Source organism: Dermochelys coriacea, chromosome 1, assembly GCF_009764565.3.
Source record: "Dermochelys coriacea isolate rDerCor1 chromosome 1, rDerCor1.pri.v4, whole genome shotgun sequence".
Taxonomy (NCBI): domain Eukaryota; kingdom Metazoa; phylum Chordata; order Testudines; family Dermochelyidae; genus Dermochelys; species Dermochelys coriacea.
This window is the reverse complement of record NC_050068.2, coordinates 206,671,536-206,685,816: the sequence shown is the minus strand read 5'-3', so window position 1 is coordinate 206,685,816 and position 14,281 is coordinate 206,671,536. Positions and strand designations below refer to the sequence as shown.

Genomic DNA, 14,281 nt, shown 5'->3' with positions numbered 1-14,281 from the left:
GTCTTTAAAAATCAAGTTTCAGAGTAGCAGCTATGTTCGTCTGTATTCGCAAAAAGAAAAGGAGTACTTGTGGCACCTTAGAGACTAACAAATTTATTAGAGCATAAGCTTTTGTGAGCTGCAGTTCACTTCATCAGATGCATTCAGTGGAAAATACAGTGGGGAGATTTATATACACACACAGGGAACATGAAATAATGGGTTTTATCATACACACTGTAAGGAGAGGGATCACTTAAGATGAGCCATCACCAGCGGGGGGGGGGGGGGAGGAGAGGAAAACCTTTCATGGTGACAAGCAAGGTGGGCCATTTCCAGCAGTTAACAAGAATGTCTGAGGAACAGTGGGGGGTGGGGTGGGAGGGAGAAATAACATGGGGAAATAGTTTTACTTTCTGTAATGACTCATCCACTCCCAGGCTCTAGTCAAGCCTAAGTTAATTGTATCCAGTTTGCAAATTAATTCCAATTCAGCAGTCTCTCATTGGAATCTGTTTTTGAAGCTTTTTTGTTGAAGGATAGCCACCCTCAGGTCTGTAATCGAGTGACCAGAGAGATTGAAGTGTTCTCCGACTGGTTTTTGAATGTTATAATTCTTGACGTCTGATTTGTGTCCATTTATTCTTTTACGTAGAGACTGTCCAGTTTGACCAATGTACATGGCAGAGGGGCATTGCTGGCACATGATGGCATATATCACATTGGTAGATGCACAGGTGAACGAGCCTCTGATAGTGTGGCTGATGTGATTAGGCCCTATGATGGTGTCCCCTGAATAGATATGTGGACAGAGTTGGCAACGGGCTTTGTTGCAAGGATAGGTTCCTGGGTTAGTGGTTCTGTTGTGTGGTGTGTGGTTGCTGGTGAGTATTTGTTTCAGGTTGGGGATCTGTTTGTAAGCAAGGACTGGCCTGTCTCCCAAGATCTGTGAGAGTGATGGGTCGTCCTTCAGGATAGGTTGTAGATCCTTGATGATGCGTTGGAGAGGTTTTAGTTGGGGGCTGAAGGTGATGGCTAGTGGCGTTCTGTTATTTTCTTTGTTGGGCCTGTCCTGTAGTAGGTGACTTCTGGGTACTCTTCTGGCTCTGTCAACCTGTTTCTTCACTTCAGCAGGTGGGTATTGTAGTTGTAAGAATGCAAGAGAGAGATCTTGAAGGTGTTTGTCTCTGTCTGAGGGGTTGGAGCAAATGCAGTTATATAGTAGAGCTTGGCTGTAGATAATGGATCGTGTGGCGTGATCTGGATGAAAGCTAGAGGCATGTAGCTAGGAATAGTGGTCAGTAGCTTTCCGATATAGGGTGGTGTTTATGTGACCATCGCTTATTAGCACCGTAGTGTCCAGGAAGTGGATCTCTTGTGTGAACCGGTCCAGGCTGAGGTTGATGGTGGGATGGAAATTGTTGAAATCATGGTGGAACTCCTCAAGGGCTTCTTTTCCATTGCTCCAGATGATGAAGATGTCATCAATGTAGCGCAAGCAGAGTAGGGGCATTAGGGGACGAGAGCTGAGGAAGCATTGTTCTAAGCCTGGTGGCTGAACTTTGTGACTTTGTCCTCACCCATAACTATTTCACATTTGGGGACAATGTATACCTTCAAATCAGCAGCAGTGCGATGGGTACCCGCATGGCCCCACAGTATGCCAACATTTTTATGGCTGATTTAGAACAATGCTTCCTCAGCTCTTGTCCTCTAATGCAGCGTCATAAATGTGATCTTCCAAGATCTTAACATGAGATTTATTCCCACAGCTAACTAGTCATTTCTACATACTGTGTCAGGGCTGGGTAGCCTGTGTGCACCAGTCAGTTACCAATCAGGAGACAAGTAGCAGGATCTGAGTCAGGCACCACATTGCAGTCAGCAGGCAAACAGCAGCATCAGGGTCAAACTGGGTCAGGTTAGCAAGAAGTCAGGGTCAGACAGCAAGTTACAGACAGCAGGCAAATAGCAGAATCAGGGACAACCAGGGTCAGAAGCTGGAGTTTAGGGTCTACAGCAAGACAAGGTCGGGAGTGGAAGCAAACATACAGTCTGCATCATTGCTCAGACAGCTTCCGGGTTTATATACTTGCATAAATCAGTCAGTTGGCTGAGAGGGGCTGCCACTCAGGCCTTCTGGGCAGTACTTCCTGCAGTGCCTAGCTTCACAGGGTCTTCCAGTGGAAATGCAGCCTAAGTTTCCAATGGTGATGTGGAAGCATCAGCAGCCCAGCACCACTACAGTTCTAGGTTCTAGTCCAGCAGGGGTGCTGCTGGTCCAGGCTTATTCAGGTGAGTTCTGTGGAATTCCCCACCAGGTGAGTTGCACGGACATGGGAAGCAGGTTCATAAGTGTGCTTCTCAGGGTCATGGTCTTCCTAGTCCACCAGATAGTACAGGCATCCATCAGGAATCAAGGATGGCACGCACTTTGTACTCCTTGTGACCCTGGATTTCAACCATGGAAGCCGTGGTATGGTTCAATCAGGGAAGGAGTTCTCGGTATAGGGTTTCAAAAGAGAAATATGAAAAAATTGGGTGTATTTTGAGAGACTGGAGAAGCTGTAGTGTAAAGGTAACCAGGTTGATCTGCTGGCATATCTGGAAGGGTTCCAGGAACCAGTGGTCCTATTTCCAGGAGAGTGGACTGATCTGGAGATGCTTGGCAGTGAGCCACACCTTCTGGCGTACTGTGAATGCCAGAACTTCCTGTCGCAGGTGGTCTGCATGCCTTTTGTAAGCCTTCTTCACCTCTGCTAAGTGGTTCCTGAGTTCCCCTGAATAAGATGGATTTTTTGGACCCAGTCGATGGCAGCTGGTAGTGCCAGGTGAAAACCGGGGTTAGGATTTTCGTCGGGAGTCTCCCGGAATCAGGCTCTATCTCCCGGAGGCTATTGAAACCAAACTGGGAGATTTTAGGCATTAAAACTCTGTCAGTGCAGTGGGGCTAAGGCAGGCTCCTTGACTGCCCTGGCTCCATGCCGCTCCTGAAGTAGCCGGTAAATCACTGCAGCCTTTGGGGGGACTAGGGGTCTCTGTGCGCTGCCTGTGCCCCAAGCGCTGACTCCGCAGCTCCCATTGGCCGGGAACCACTGCCAATGGGAAATGCAGGGGTGGCACCTACAGGCAGGGGCAGCACGCAGAGCTGACTGGCTGCCCCTGAGCCTAGGAGATGGACATGCTTGCTGCTTCTGGGAGCCATCCAAGGTAAGCATCGCCCGGCCAGAGCCTGCCTCCTGCATCCCAACCTCCTGCCCCAGTCCTGACCCCCTCCAGCACCCAAACTTCCTCCCAGAGTCTACACTCCCTCCCTCACGCCTACCCCAGCCCTGAGCCTCCTCCTGCACCCAAACTCCCTCCCAGAGCCTGCACCCTGAGCCCTCTCCCACACTCTGAACCCCTTGACCCCAGCACAGTGAAAGTGAATGAAAGTGGAGAAGAGCAAGCGAAAGTGAGGGGGTGGGATTGACTGACTGGGGCATGGCCTCGGAGAAGGGGTGGGGCAGGTGGCAGGGCAAGGGTCTTTGGGTTTGTGAGATTAGACAGTTGGCAACCCTAATTCAGGGGTGGAACCCGTAATTAGAGAAGAAGGGGCTCTAATGTGCACAGGCATGGTCAGCATTGTTATATGAAAACTCTGCATTTGGGAGAAGTGTGAATCAGTTTATCTTGGTGATAATTTACAAAACACTGTTCCAGTACCTGGTTCACCCTTTTGGTTTGTCTATTTGTTTTGGGGTGGTATGCGGAGAAGGGTTTAACCTCGTATATGGAGAAAGTGAATATGCAGACATCCAGTAACCTGAATGCTCCGTGTCAGAAGTGAGAGGTAAACTGTGGGCTTGGTCTGAAACTATGTGGTGTGGGAGCCCATGGATGCTGTCCAGTTGTAGATGGCTTCCATCTTCTGTGGATCCATCTGAATACACTCTGAGGAGATGATGTAACCTAACAATCAAGGATGGCCTGGTTGAAGGTGCACTTCTCTAGTTGGGCATACAAACCATGCTTCCATAATCTCTCCAGGACAGACCAGACATTATGGCAGTGCTGCTCAGGGTTCTCTGAAAACATCAGTACATCATCAAGGTAGATTATCACATATGGCCCAGGATGCCCCTGAACACATCATTTACGAAATGTTGACATGTTGCAAAAGCACTGGTTAAACCAAATGGCATTACTAAGTATTCAAAGTGTCCATATCGGGTAAGAAAAATGGTTTTCCACTCATCCTTAGGTATTATGCGCACTAGATTGTATGCCCCCTGAAGATCTAGTTTAGTGAAGAACCTGCAGTCCTCAGGCAGCCCAACAATTCTGGGATGAATGGTGGGGGTACTGGTTACAAATAGTCACCTGATTCAATGCATGATCGTCTATGCAGAAGTGTAGTGACCCACTCTTTTTTCACACAAAGAGGACTAGTGCCACATTGGAGAGGTGGATCTCTGAAAGAAGCCCTTTATAAGATTTTCTTCGATATATGCACATAGTGACTAACTCTGGCTCAAACATAGTGTATATCCACCCACGTGGCACCTTTGCCCTTGTTTGTAGGTCTGTTAGATAATTGTAGTCCCTGTGTGAGGGTTGTGAATCCATGTTTTTCTTTTCAGATACATTCAGGTAATCTCAGTATTTGTCGGGGAGGTCGAGGTTCTGATCTGGAATCATTGCTTCTGGTCAGCCCCCACCATTTGGGGTCTCGCTTCTGAAGGTCTTATTCACTCCTGGGGCCCTGGTTGCATGTCACCTGGGGGTTGGTTGATTTGCTCAAGGCAAGCTTTCTGGCTATATTTGGAGGAGAAGCTAATGCTTCTCCACCACCAGGAGATACACAGGTCATGCTGCTCCAACCAAGGAATACCAAGAATTATTGGGAAGACTGGAGAGCAGATCATATCAAAGCATATTATTTCCTGGTGCCATTATTATAGTCTCTAAGGGGACAGTCTCTTGGATCATCAGTCCTGATGACAGGAGGGACCCAGCAATCATCCCCACCAGGTCTAGAGTGGGTTTGGCAATGGTTTGGACTGCCTTAGCACCTACAAAGTTGGCAGCAGTCCTGGAGTCTATTATCATTAGTTGCAGAGAATCTGCTGTGCCTGCCCATAGCCTGCAACTGCAGTAGCAACTGGAAATGTGGGGAAGCCTATGGTTCCAGACAGGGTTCTACTTGAAGGTTGGGGGCTGGTTCCAGAGCATGGAGCTCTAGTGATGCCCAGGCTATACTCCACCTCAGCAAGCTTGGGCTGCTCCATTTCCCCAGCTCTTTCAAGTGGGACAAGAGGCAAGGGCATGTCCTGGCACGCTGCAGCTGACATTCTTTCTCCTTTGGGACCAGGCATCGGCGACCCAGGGAGACCTACATGGGTTCAGGACTGAGTTCTACAGGCTTTGGTGTACAGGGTGGGCACGGGGTTTCTTTCCGAAGATGCAGCCAAGAGTTAATGCACAAGGCAAGATTAATAAAAACCTCTAGGAATGTGGCATTTTCAACATGGGCTAGCTCATTTTTCACATCCTAACTGATTCCCCACCAGAACTGGTATAGTTGGGCTGCTCCATTCCATAGGACATCAACCACAAACCAACAGAAAAAAGCATCACAGGAGATGGCTGGCCTTTGCCCAACAAAGCTTCCAGAGGGCAGCCTCTGTGAAGCAGACATGATGTAGCTCATCAAAGATGGTTGAGAAGGCTTGCTGGCCGGAGTCCCAGTCAGAAAGCACTGGGCTGTTCTGCTCCAACAGGAGGAAGCCCATTCAAGCACTTCACCAATGAGCATACTAACTACTAGCCCCACCTTTATCTGATCTGTAGGGTATATTCGGGGGCGCAGCAGGAAGAGCAGCCTGCATTAGTTCAGGATCCTCCAGAATTTCCAGCAATACCCATCAAACCATTCAGGCAGCAGCACTGCAAGGGCCAGTTCAGATGATGTCAGGACCAGGCCATGAGCAGCCTATGTGCCTTGGTCAATTACCCAGCTGCAATCAGGAAACAAGTAGCAGAGTCAGGGTTGAGCCAGGTCTGGATACCAGGAAGTCAGAGTCAGGCACCAGGTTACAGACAGCAGGCAAATAGCAGAGTTGATAACAAACCAGGGTCAGAAGCCAGAGTCTAGGATCCACAGCAAGACAGGGTCTGGTTTGGAAGAAATCTGCACCATTGCTCAATCAGCTCCCCATAGTGGCTTCCGGGTTTATATATCAGCATGAGCCAATCAGTGGTGCTGCAAAGGGCTGCCACTCAGGCCCTTCTGGGCAGCACTTCCTGCAGTGCCCAACTTCAGAAGGTCCTCCAGCGGAAACCCAGCCTGAGCTTCCAGTGAAGATGCAGAACCATCAGTGGTGCAGAACCCCTGTGCTCCCGGGTTCTAGTCCAGCAGGTTCTTACATATTGTGGACTGTGGCTTGGACTCACCTGTGAATTTCTGATGGAAAGCACCTGTTTAATATGATGGCAAAATATAAGAGACTACGACGCTTATTCCAAAGAATGAGGCTAATTCTCTGCCACTAACATCAATTTGAGCTTTACTATCAGGGGTATCATTTCAGAAAAACTCTGTGGGTAAAGGGTGGGCAAAGTTGTGTCAGCATACAGAACATTCTCTGTCCAAAACAGCATCATGAATGAGAAAAACTGGGCAATTATTGCTCTTCTGATCATCATACCCAAAGTTGGGGGAGGGAGGGAGAGTAGAAGACATAATGAAGCATATAGACCTTTGAAAAGTCAGGGGGGTGGGGCACCAAGGACTGGGGAGGCAGCTGCTCCTCCCCCATCTCATAATAAATAACACCCCTGTTTACCAGTAACTTCACCTGGATCAGGCCCAGTTTTTGGCATGAGGCTACTGTCACAGTTTCAGGATAACTTCACCTGCATTCCCACTCTGTGGTCCCTCAAGGGCACCCACTTAAGGCTTCCAGCCCTCAGCCATCACCTCCCTTGGTTGAAGATCTATGTCTCTCTCCTTTCTGACTGTGGTTTTAAGGGTATACAGCTCCCTGAATTACACAGTGATACCTCCAGAAAGCCATTCTCCCTAAAGGCCAGCGCCTGTGCATTGCTTTCTCTCCCAAAGCTATTAATTGTGTATTACCAGCAGTTACCAGTTACCACACTGCTCCTTCTAAGCAAGCACCTTTATTCTCAAGGAAAAACATAACATTACAAAACATGTCAAAAACAATAAAAGTTCCTATACCTATGCTAAAAGCTTACCAGAGGTCACCCATCAGTCTTATGGAGCTCTAGTAAGCCACAGTCTTCCCAACCTTTTTTCAAGGGTTGGAGCTCTTTGACAGAAGGTCCTGTCCATTTGCTGGATCAGAAAGAAGGCCCTAAGTCAGCTTAAACCCAGCGGTTTTACACCAAAAGCCTGTTCTTTGTGTGTTGGTTTCTAAAAAAAAAAAACCCCAGTCTGAACTAGTATACTGAAGCCTCTCCAGGGGGTGGTACCTCTCTGGAGTGTTTATAACTTAAATGATTCATCTTAATCACCCGCTACTGCTTTTAGTTCCTTGCAGAGCTGTAATAATCCTTCCCCCTTGGAATTACATACAAACCCTGGCCCACAGTGTTATATAAACCATTCATATATATGATCACAAAATGATCCTCACAGATACTGCATGCGGTTGCAATATCTGTCACAGCTACTACATTAAATTTTTTGATTCAGTTGATCCAGCTATAATCAATATCTTTTTGATATGCACATGAATACCCACCTCCCAAGGGCAGCCATGTAAACTATGTGATCTATATCTCAGTTTGCTGATTTCACAGTAGCTGACAACTAGAAGAGTGTCAGAATTTCATGTCATTATATTAATACTGTAAAAGAGGTTGCCACTGATTCATTATTACAATATTACCTTCATGTAAATTTATCATGCTTGTTAGGAAAAGCAATAGTAATTTAACTCACAATATTTCCAAACCTAGTGTATTTATATTCTTAAAATCATTAATGTAGTCCCCTACTTTTGAAAATAAATATCAAAAGGCAATTGTGAATACATCCAAATAAAATAAAATATTCAGTTTCTATCTATTAGCTTTCTGCCTACATCTAATTTACTAATATACCTGATAGACACCCCAGTGAGAAGCACCTTCGAAATACACAGAGAGGAAAAAGCCCTCAAATGTGTTAATAATAAAACCAGTGTCTTAATTGTGATCTAGATCCTGCAGTTTTTATTTAAGAAAAACTCCCATTCACTTCAAATGGGAGATGTGTCTAAGTGAGAAATGCAAGATCAGGCCCTATAATTCTGAAGTATGAGTCAGCTTTTATGTTCTACACCTAAATGAAGACACAGCAAAGGAAATAAAAATAAAACTGTTTTAAAAGATTAGCTAAACTGTTGCTCTATCTGTCCTTAGCCTGCAGCCCATCAAAATCAAAATTTTCCATTTGCTTCAATGGGAGTTTTGAGTGAGCAAGGGCTTTAGGATCAAGACCTAAGACATGCAGCTTAAAAAAAAAACAAAAAAAAACAAAAAAAAAAAACTTACCTATTCCAGTTGAATAATATTCAACAGAAATCTCAAAAGTCTGTGTAGGAGTAACTTGAAAAAAAGGCAAGTTTTAGATTCTATAATCCTTTCTTTATTTTTGCTTTTGCAACATTTGTTTTGCATTGGTTTATGGTACAAATTATTACTCTGACCCTGCACCTTGTAGAATGCGAGTGAATGCTGTGCCCGTGTGGAGCCCCACTGATTTCAGTGAGGGCCTGCATGAGCACAGCCGTCCATTCACGTGCTAAAAAATGCAGGATTGGGGCCTATAGGTCTTCTGTTGATTTACTCAGACATATTCATAAGATTACCAAAAGGACATACAGCAGAATAATTCCCATCTAAGGAACCTTTAGGGTAGTGTATTTTTTTTTATCAGCACATATTTATGGAATATTTTGGCAAGTTTGCTTTTATTTCATCTATGTGTTTTGATCAAAGAAAGTAAATATTTTGTATACTATCAGGGTGGCCTCTGCAGTACCATGCTTTTATAAGCAAGTGCTGCTGCAGCCTGAAGCTTTCTTGTATTGATATTAACACTCAGCTTAATAATATTTTTTTAAAATAAAAAGTTTGCTAATTTTAAAAAGAGAAGCAATTATTGCCTGCCAAAATCTTCCAAAAATGACGTGTTACTAATGTACTCATGTATGTAGATAGATTCATCTGAAAGTAACACCACATAAATATTTTAAAGTAACAAGTAAATTCAGAATTAAGGCTGAAAATGAACTGACACTGTTCTTAATGCACCCTATTTTGACTATGTATTACAACATATGACATGTAATAATCACATGATACTATTTTGAGACAAATACAAATCACAGGTACTATAAAATGACTTCATCATGGAGTTCAACATGCCGAGTTTTAGCCTTAACTCAGAATTCTCTTGACTTTGTGGATTTAAGTCAGATTCAACAATGATATTATAATATATTTTTGATTATTTGCATTTCCTTTTTATTACTGTAGTATTAAAAAGGGGAGGCAGGGCTCTGATTAAAATATTAGAAGTTTGACATAATACTGTTTTTTTGTATGCATACACAAAAGGAGCCAAATTGAACCCTGGTGTAAACAGGTATAATTCCATTAAAGCCAACTGAGTTGCACACATTTAGACTACGGAGGAATTTGGCCCAAAGGGCCTGATCCTGTTTTCACATAAGGCAATGAATGGCAAAATTCCCATTATTATTTACACAGAGCCTAATCCAAAATTCATTGAAGTAATTTTCCCTCTGGTCCTGTTCCTACTGATGTCAATGTGAGTTTTGATATTGACTTTAATTGGGAACAGAATTACAACCATAATGCCCCAAACTGTGTTAGTAGTTTGATTTCAATGACAGCAGAAGTGGGCCCTTAGTTTTAAATATTTATGTTGATACATGCACTATAAATTCATAGTAATCGCTTTACATGGTTAAATATCTTAAATTTCTTCTTTTTTCCAAAGAACCAAAAGCAATTAGATTACGATATGATTTGATCACTTCCCAAATTTCAAACCATAGCCTTTTATGCTGACTAATAAAGAAGTATCTTAAACAGGTAAACTTCATTTATTTTTTCTTTACATGCCTTATGTTAATTAAATTATTTTATTTTTTTCAAAGGTATTAAGCAAAACAATAACAAAAAATAAAAATAAACAGTTCACCCTTCGATGAAGTTTTGTACATCAAGTTGACCAAATTGGAATTTCAAAAACCTTGAAGGATGAAGTTTATTTTGGGAAGATTAACACAGCTTTTAAAACATACGAGCAATTTTTTTCTTACAATTTTTTTCAAAAATCATTTTCCCTCCTCACTATTTACAAGACATCCTTGAAAGTTCAACATTAAGGGACCTGATTCTGTAGACCTTTCTTTGGAAAAACTCCCATTGAAAGTCAACAGAATTCATGTCAAAGTTAAGGACAATGGGATTGGTCTCAAAATTTCATTTCTTTTTTTTAATTATAATTTGTTGTTGTAGTGTTGGTTATAATTACTGAGAAGCTAGTACTGATTTGATTTTATTTAAGAGTAGTGCTGAAGCTTTCGTTATGAAAAATAAACCTGAAAAAGACAAACACAGGGATGACCCTATACTTCTTACTCCGACAAAACTCTCATTGAAGGATCAGGTCAACACCTAAGAAAAACAAAGACCAATCAGATTTGGGGCTTTCCAATCTTGATACTGTTCTATTATTATAATGTTGCCATAGTTAACAGTCTTCACTGTGAATATTAAAGGAAAATAATTGATCCCTTTTCAATGCATCACAAATGAGAAATTAAAACATTATGTGTAGCATTAACTACTGTGGATTTTATCTTTGTTTAATGCCTTTTCCTGAAATATTACCTGCAACATATTTTATTTAAAAAAAAAAACCCTTGTATACTACTCTGAATTTCTAAAAAAAGAGCTCACTTGCACATTTTACTCTTACTAGCTTTGCCTGAATTCGTACTGTAGTGTTATCAATTTGGAAACTGAGCCTGAGCTCAGGATTGGGCTCTTGAGGCTGACATTAAGAGCCTTATGAATTTATTGACTACTACAACTGTACACAGGGAAGAACAAGCCTAAATGTGATTTCCATCCCATCACTCCAGGGTTAGCTATCAGAAACACTGCAGTTGTCAAGTAAAAGGTATGCTGGTATCATATCACCCAGGCCCCCTGAAAGATGCTTTTTTTCTTTTATTCTTTCTTTCTTTTAATTCTAATAGTAAATGAATAGAAAGAGCCACTGCAATCCTTACCTTACAAATCTGGAAATAATCCGAAGACATGATTTCCTGGATCTCATCTCTGGGTGTCCCTGCAGCACCTGCCGTCCCTCCTGGATGCATGGATCCACTTCCAGCCCCAATTCCACCACCACTGCCACCACCGCTACTGCCACCAGGAGATGAGGCAGTTAAACCATCCAAAACTTTGCGGAAATTAAATTTCTTCATTTTGGAAAAAATCTTTAAAAGGATGTGGGGGCGGGGGGGGGGGGAAACCAGTGTGCTTTAACACAATCAGTTACATGTAGCAAGAACAACAACAACAACAACAACAACAAAAAGCCCCCAAAACCGGTCCGATGTTCTGCTGGGTCAGGCAGTGCGTTAGTCCCTTGTGCTAAACAGGATGCCAATATTATGTATAACTGACTGAAAAATAAATGCACTTCACTTGGGCAGATGTAAAAGCTGCCCTGAAAAGGCCCTTTAAAAACTCCACAAGCAGCAAAACTAGAATTTATATTCAAAAAAGAAAGAACGTCAAGCCCAGCACCGGATTCTCTCACAGAATCCACCTTTTAGTTATTTTGTTTCAAAACGAATAAGCAGCCATCAATCAAACCCTGCATCCAAAAGGAGCTGAATCTATTTTCCTGTCTGTTTTGCCTCAGCCTTGCCTTTACTTCTTCGGCGTTAGGTAGTTTATTAAAATAACCAACCAGCGCTAAAATCCCCAAAGCACCTTCAAGAAACGGTACCAGGAACCGCTTTCCCCTCCGGCGCGTTGGGCGAACGGGGGGTGCCGGTAAGGGGGAAAGCCCGGCAACTGAGGGGTGCGCGAGACTTTGGGCGCGGGGCAGCGGCGCCGGATCCGGGGGGGGCCGCTCACCTCGCTGGGCTCCCCGCAAGCGGCGACCGGTCCCTGCGCCGCGGCCCCTAGGCGGCTCTGCGCGCGCTGCCCCCCTCCGCGGGCGCCGCCCCCGCCGCTCCCATTGGCCGCGCTTCCCGGCCAATGGGAGCAGCGGAGCCCGCGGAGGGGGGGGGAGGGGGGCAGCGCGCGGAGCCGCGCCTCCGGCGGCGCAGCCGAGCGAGCGAGGTGAGCGCCCCCCCCCCCCCCCGCTCCCGGATCCGGCGGCCCGCGCCTCAACTCCCTCCCAGAGCCCGCGCTCCCCCGCCTCCGCACCCCTCGCGCCGTGCCCCCCCCCCCCCCCCGCCGAGGCGCTGCAGGTGTCCCCGCTTCCGGGGAGCCTGCCGGCCCCGCGCCACCCGGGGCCATAAACCAGACCTGCTCGGAGCACGGGAAATGCTGTCGGGGGTGTAGCGCTCTCCGCTTGGTACAGGGCCGGGTAACAGCTTCTGCTGTGATTGTCGGTTGCGGTTATGGTGCTTCTGAAGCCTGGATTCTCTCCCTGCCCCTGCGGTCTCCTCCTGCTTCTGCTGCTCTTGCTGTGTGCCGGTCTGTCTGTCTGTCCCAGCAGCGACAGCAATTGCTGCTCTCCTCTCGCCTTTTTCCCTCGCCCTCCCGAGGGTAACTGACCGTCCCGCACTGGACTGGTAGCTTTTCACTTGCCTGAGTATTGAACTGCCCCCGCACAGTCCTCAGGGAATTGAACTACCCCTCGCCGCTGTAACATCACTGAACTGCCCCTCACAGTCCTGGTGTATCTGAAACCCCACGCACAGATGTAAGGAAACCAACCAACTCCTCGCCCGTCGAGGGTAAACGCCTGTCTGTTAATCCTTTTTTCAGAGTAGCAGCCGTGGTAGTCTGTATTCGCAAAAAGAAAAGGAGGACTTGTGGCACCTTAGAGACGAACAAATTGATTAGAGCATAAGCTTTCGTGAGCTACAGCTCACTTCATCGGATGCATTCCAGTTATTCGCAAAAAGAAAAGGAGTACTTGTGGCACCTTAGATAGTCTCTAAGGTGCCACAAGTCCTCCTTTTCTTTTTGCGAATACAGACTAACACGGCTGCTACTCTGAAACATTCCAGTTATTGTGACACACGTGGGCCACAGAGTTTTTATCGTATTCTGGGGTGCATCCGATGAAGTGAGCTGTAGCTCACGAAAGCTTATGCTCTAATAAATTTGTTAGTCTCTAAGGTGCCACAAGTCCTCCTTTTCTTTTTGTTAATCCTTTGGCAACCAACCATCTCCTGTCAGTGGCGCTGGAACCCTTTTAATCGTGGGGATGCTGAAAGCCAGCCCACTTACCCCTGTCTGCATCCTCCCTCCCCCCCGCCCCAGGTGTGGCCGGGAGCAGTGCCGTGTCTCCAGGAGGGGGGGGACCCAGACAGGGGTAAGGGGATGGGTAAGGAATGGTGTCCCTAGGCTCGGTTTGTCAGAGGGTGGAGATGGATGGCAGGAGAGAGATCACTAGATCATTACCTGTTAGCTTCACTCCCTCTGGGGCACCTGGCATTGGCCACTGTCGGTAGACAGGATACTGGGCTGGATGGACCTTTGGTCTGACCCAGTACAGCTGTTTTTATGTCCTTGTGGTAACATAACCTGTTGGTCCCAAGATAACCAACCAAGTGTTCCTCTGAGACCTAGAATAATGGACTATACTCCTGGTCCTGGATTAACTGACTGACCATGCCCCACAGTCCTGGGGTAAGCAAAAATTGTTCTCTGCCCAATCCCATGGTAACCAATGGATCATCCACAGCCCTGAGACAATTCACTGGCTCTCTGTCACCACAACACAATCCAGGGGTAAATGAGCAACTATCCCTCACAGTCCTGGGGCAGCCCTTCCTGGCAGTGCTGGAGTAGCTGGAACCTGGTGGTGCTGTTCACCTGGCCAGGATGCAATTAGGCTTGTCCCCCCGCATCCCGTGTCTATCATCAAGTCATTTAATCCCAAAACAAAGATTTACAATGGGGTAAGGCGCAAAACAGTTTAACAGTTTATTAAACGAAGTAAATTAACAACAGACGTGTATTTAACTAGGACCCCCAAGTCCAAAAGGACCAAAATACAGAACCACTCGGCTGTTAAACA

General features: G+C 45.5%; 1 protein-coding gene across 8 annotated transcripts in view; it reads right to left on the bottom strand.

The window, feature by feature from the left end:
- The window catches only part of STXBP5L (syntaxin binding protein 5L), a 451,068-nt gene extending 438,809 nt beyond the window's left edge, over positions 1–12,259 (bottom strand). For 4 of the 8 annotated variants that reach the window (XM_043512680.1, XM_038378590.2, XM_043512675.1 and 1 more), the window contains exon 1: positions 11,301–12,225. In XM_043512680.1, the coding sequence (XP_043368615.1) occupies positions 11,301–11,498 (198 nt within the window). In that variant the 5' untranslated portion in view covers positions 11,499–12,225. Of the gene's footprint in view, positions 1–11,300 lie in introns of all 8 variants that reach the window. The other 4 variants (XM_038378599.2, XM_043512700.1, XM_043512693.1 and 1 more) reach the window with 3 other exon arrangements.
- Between the last annotated feature and the right edge of the window lie 2,022 nt (positions 12,260–14,281).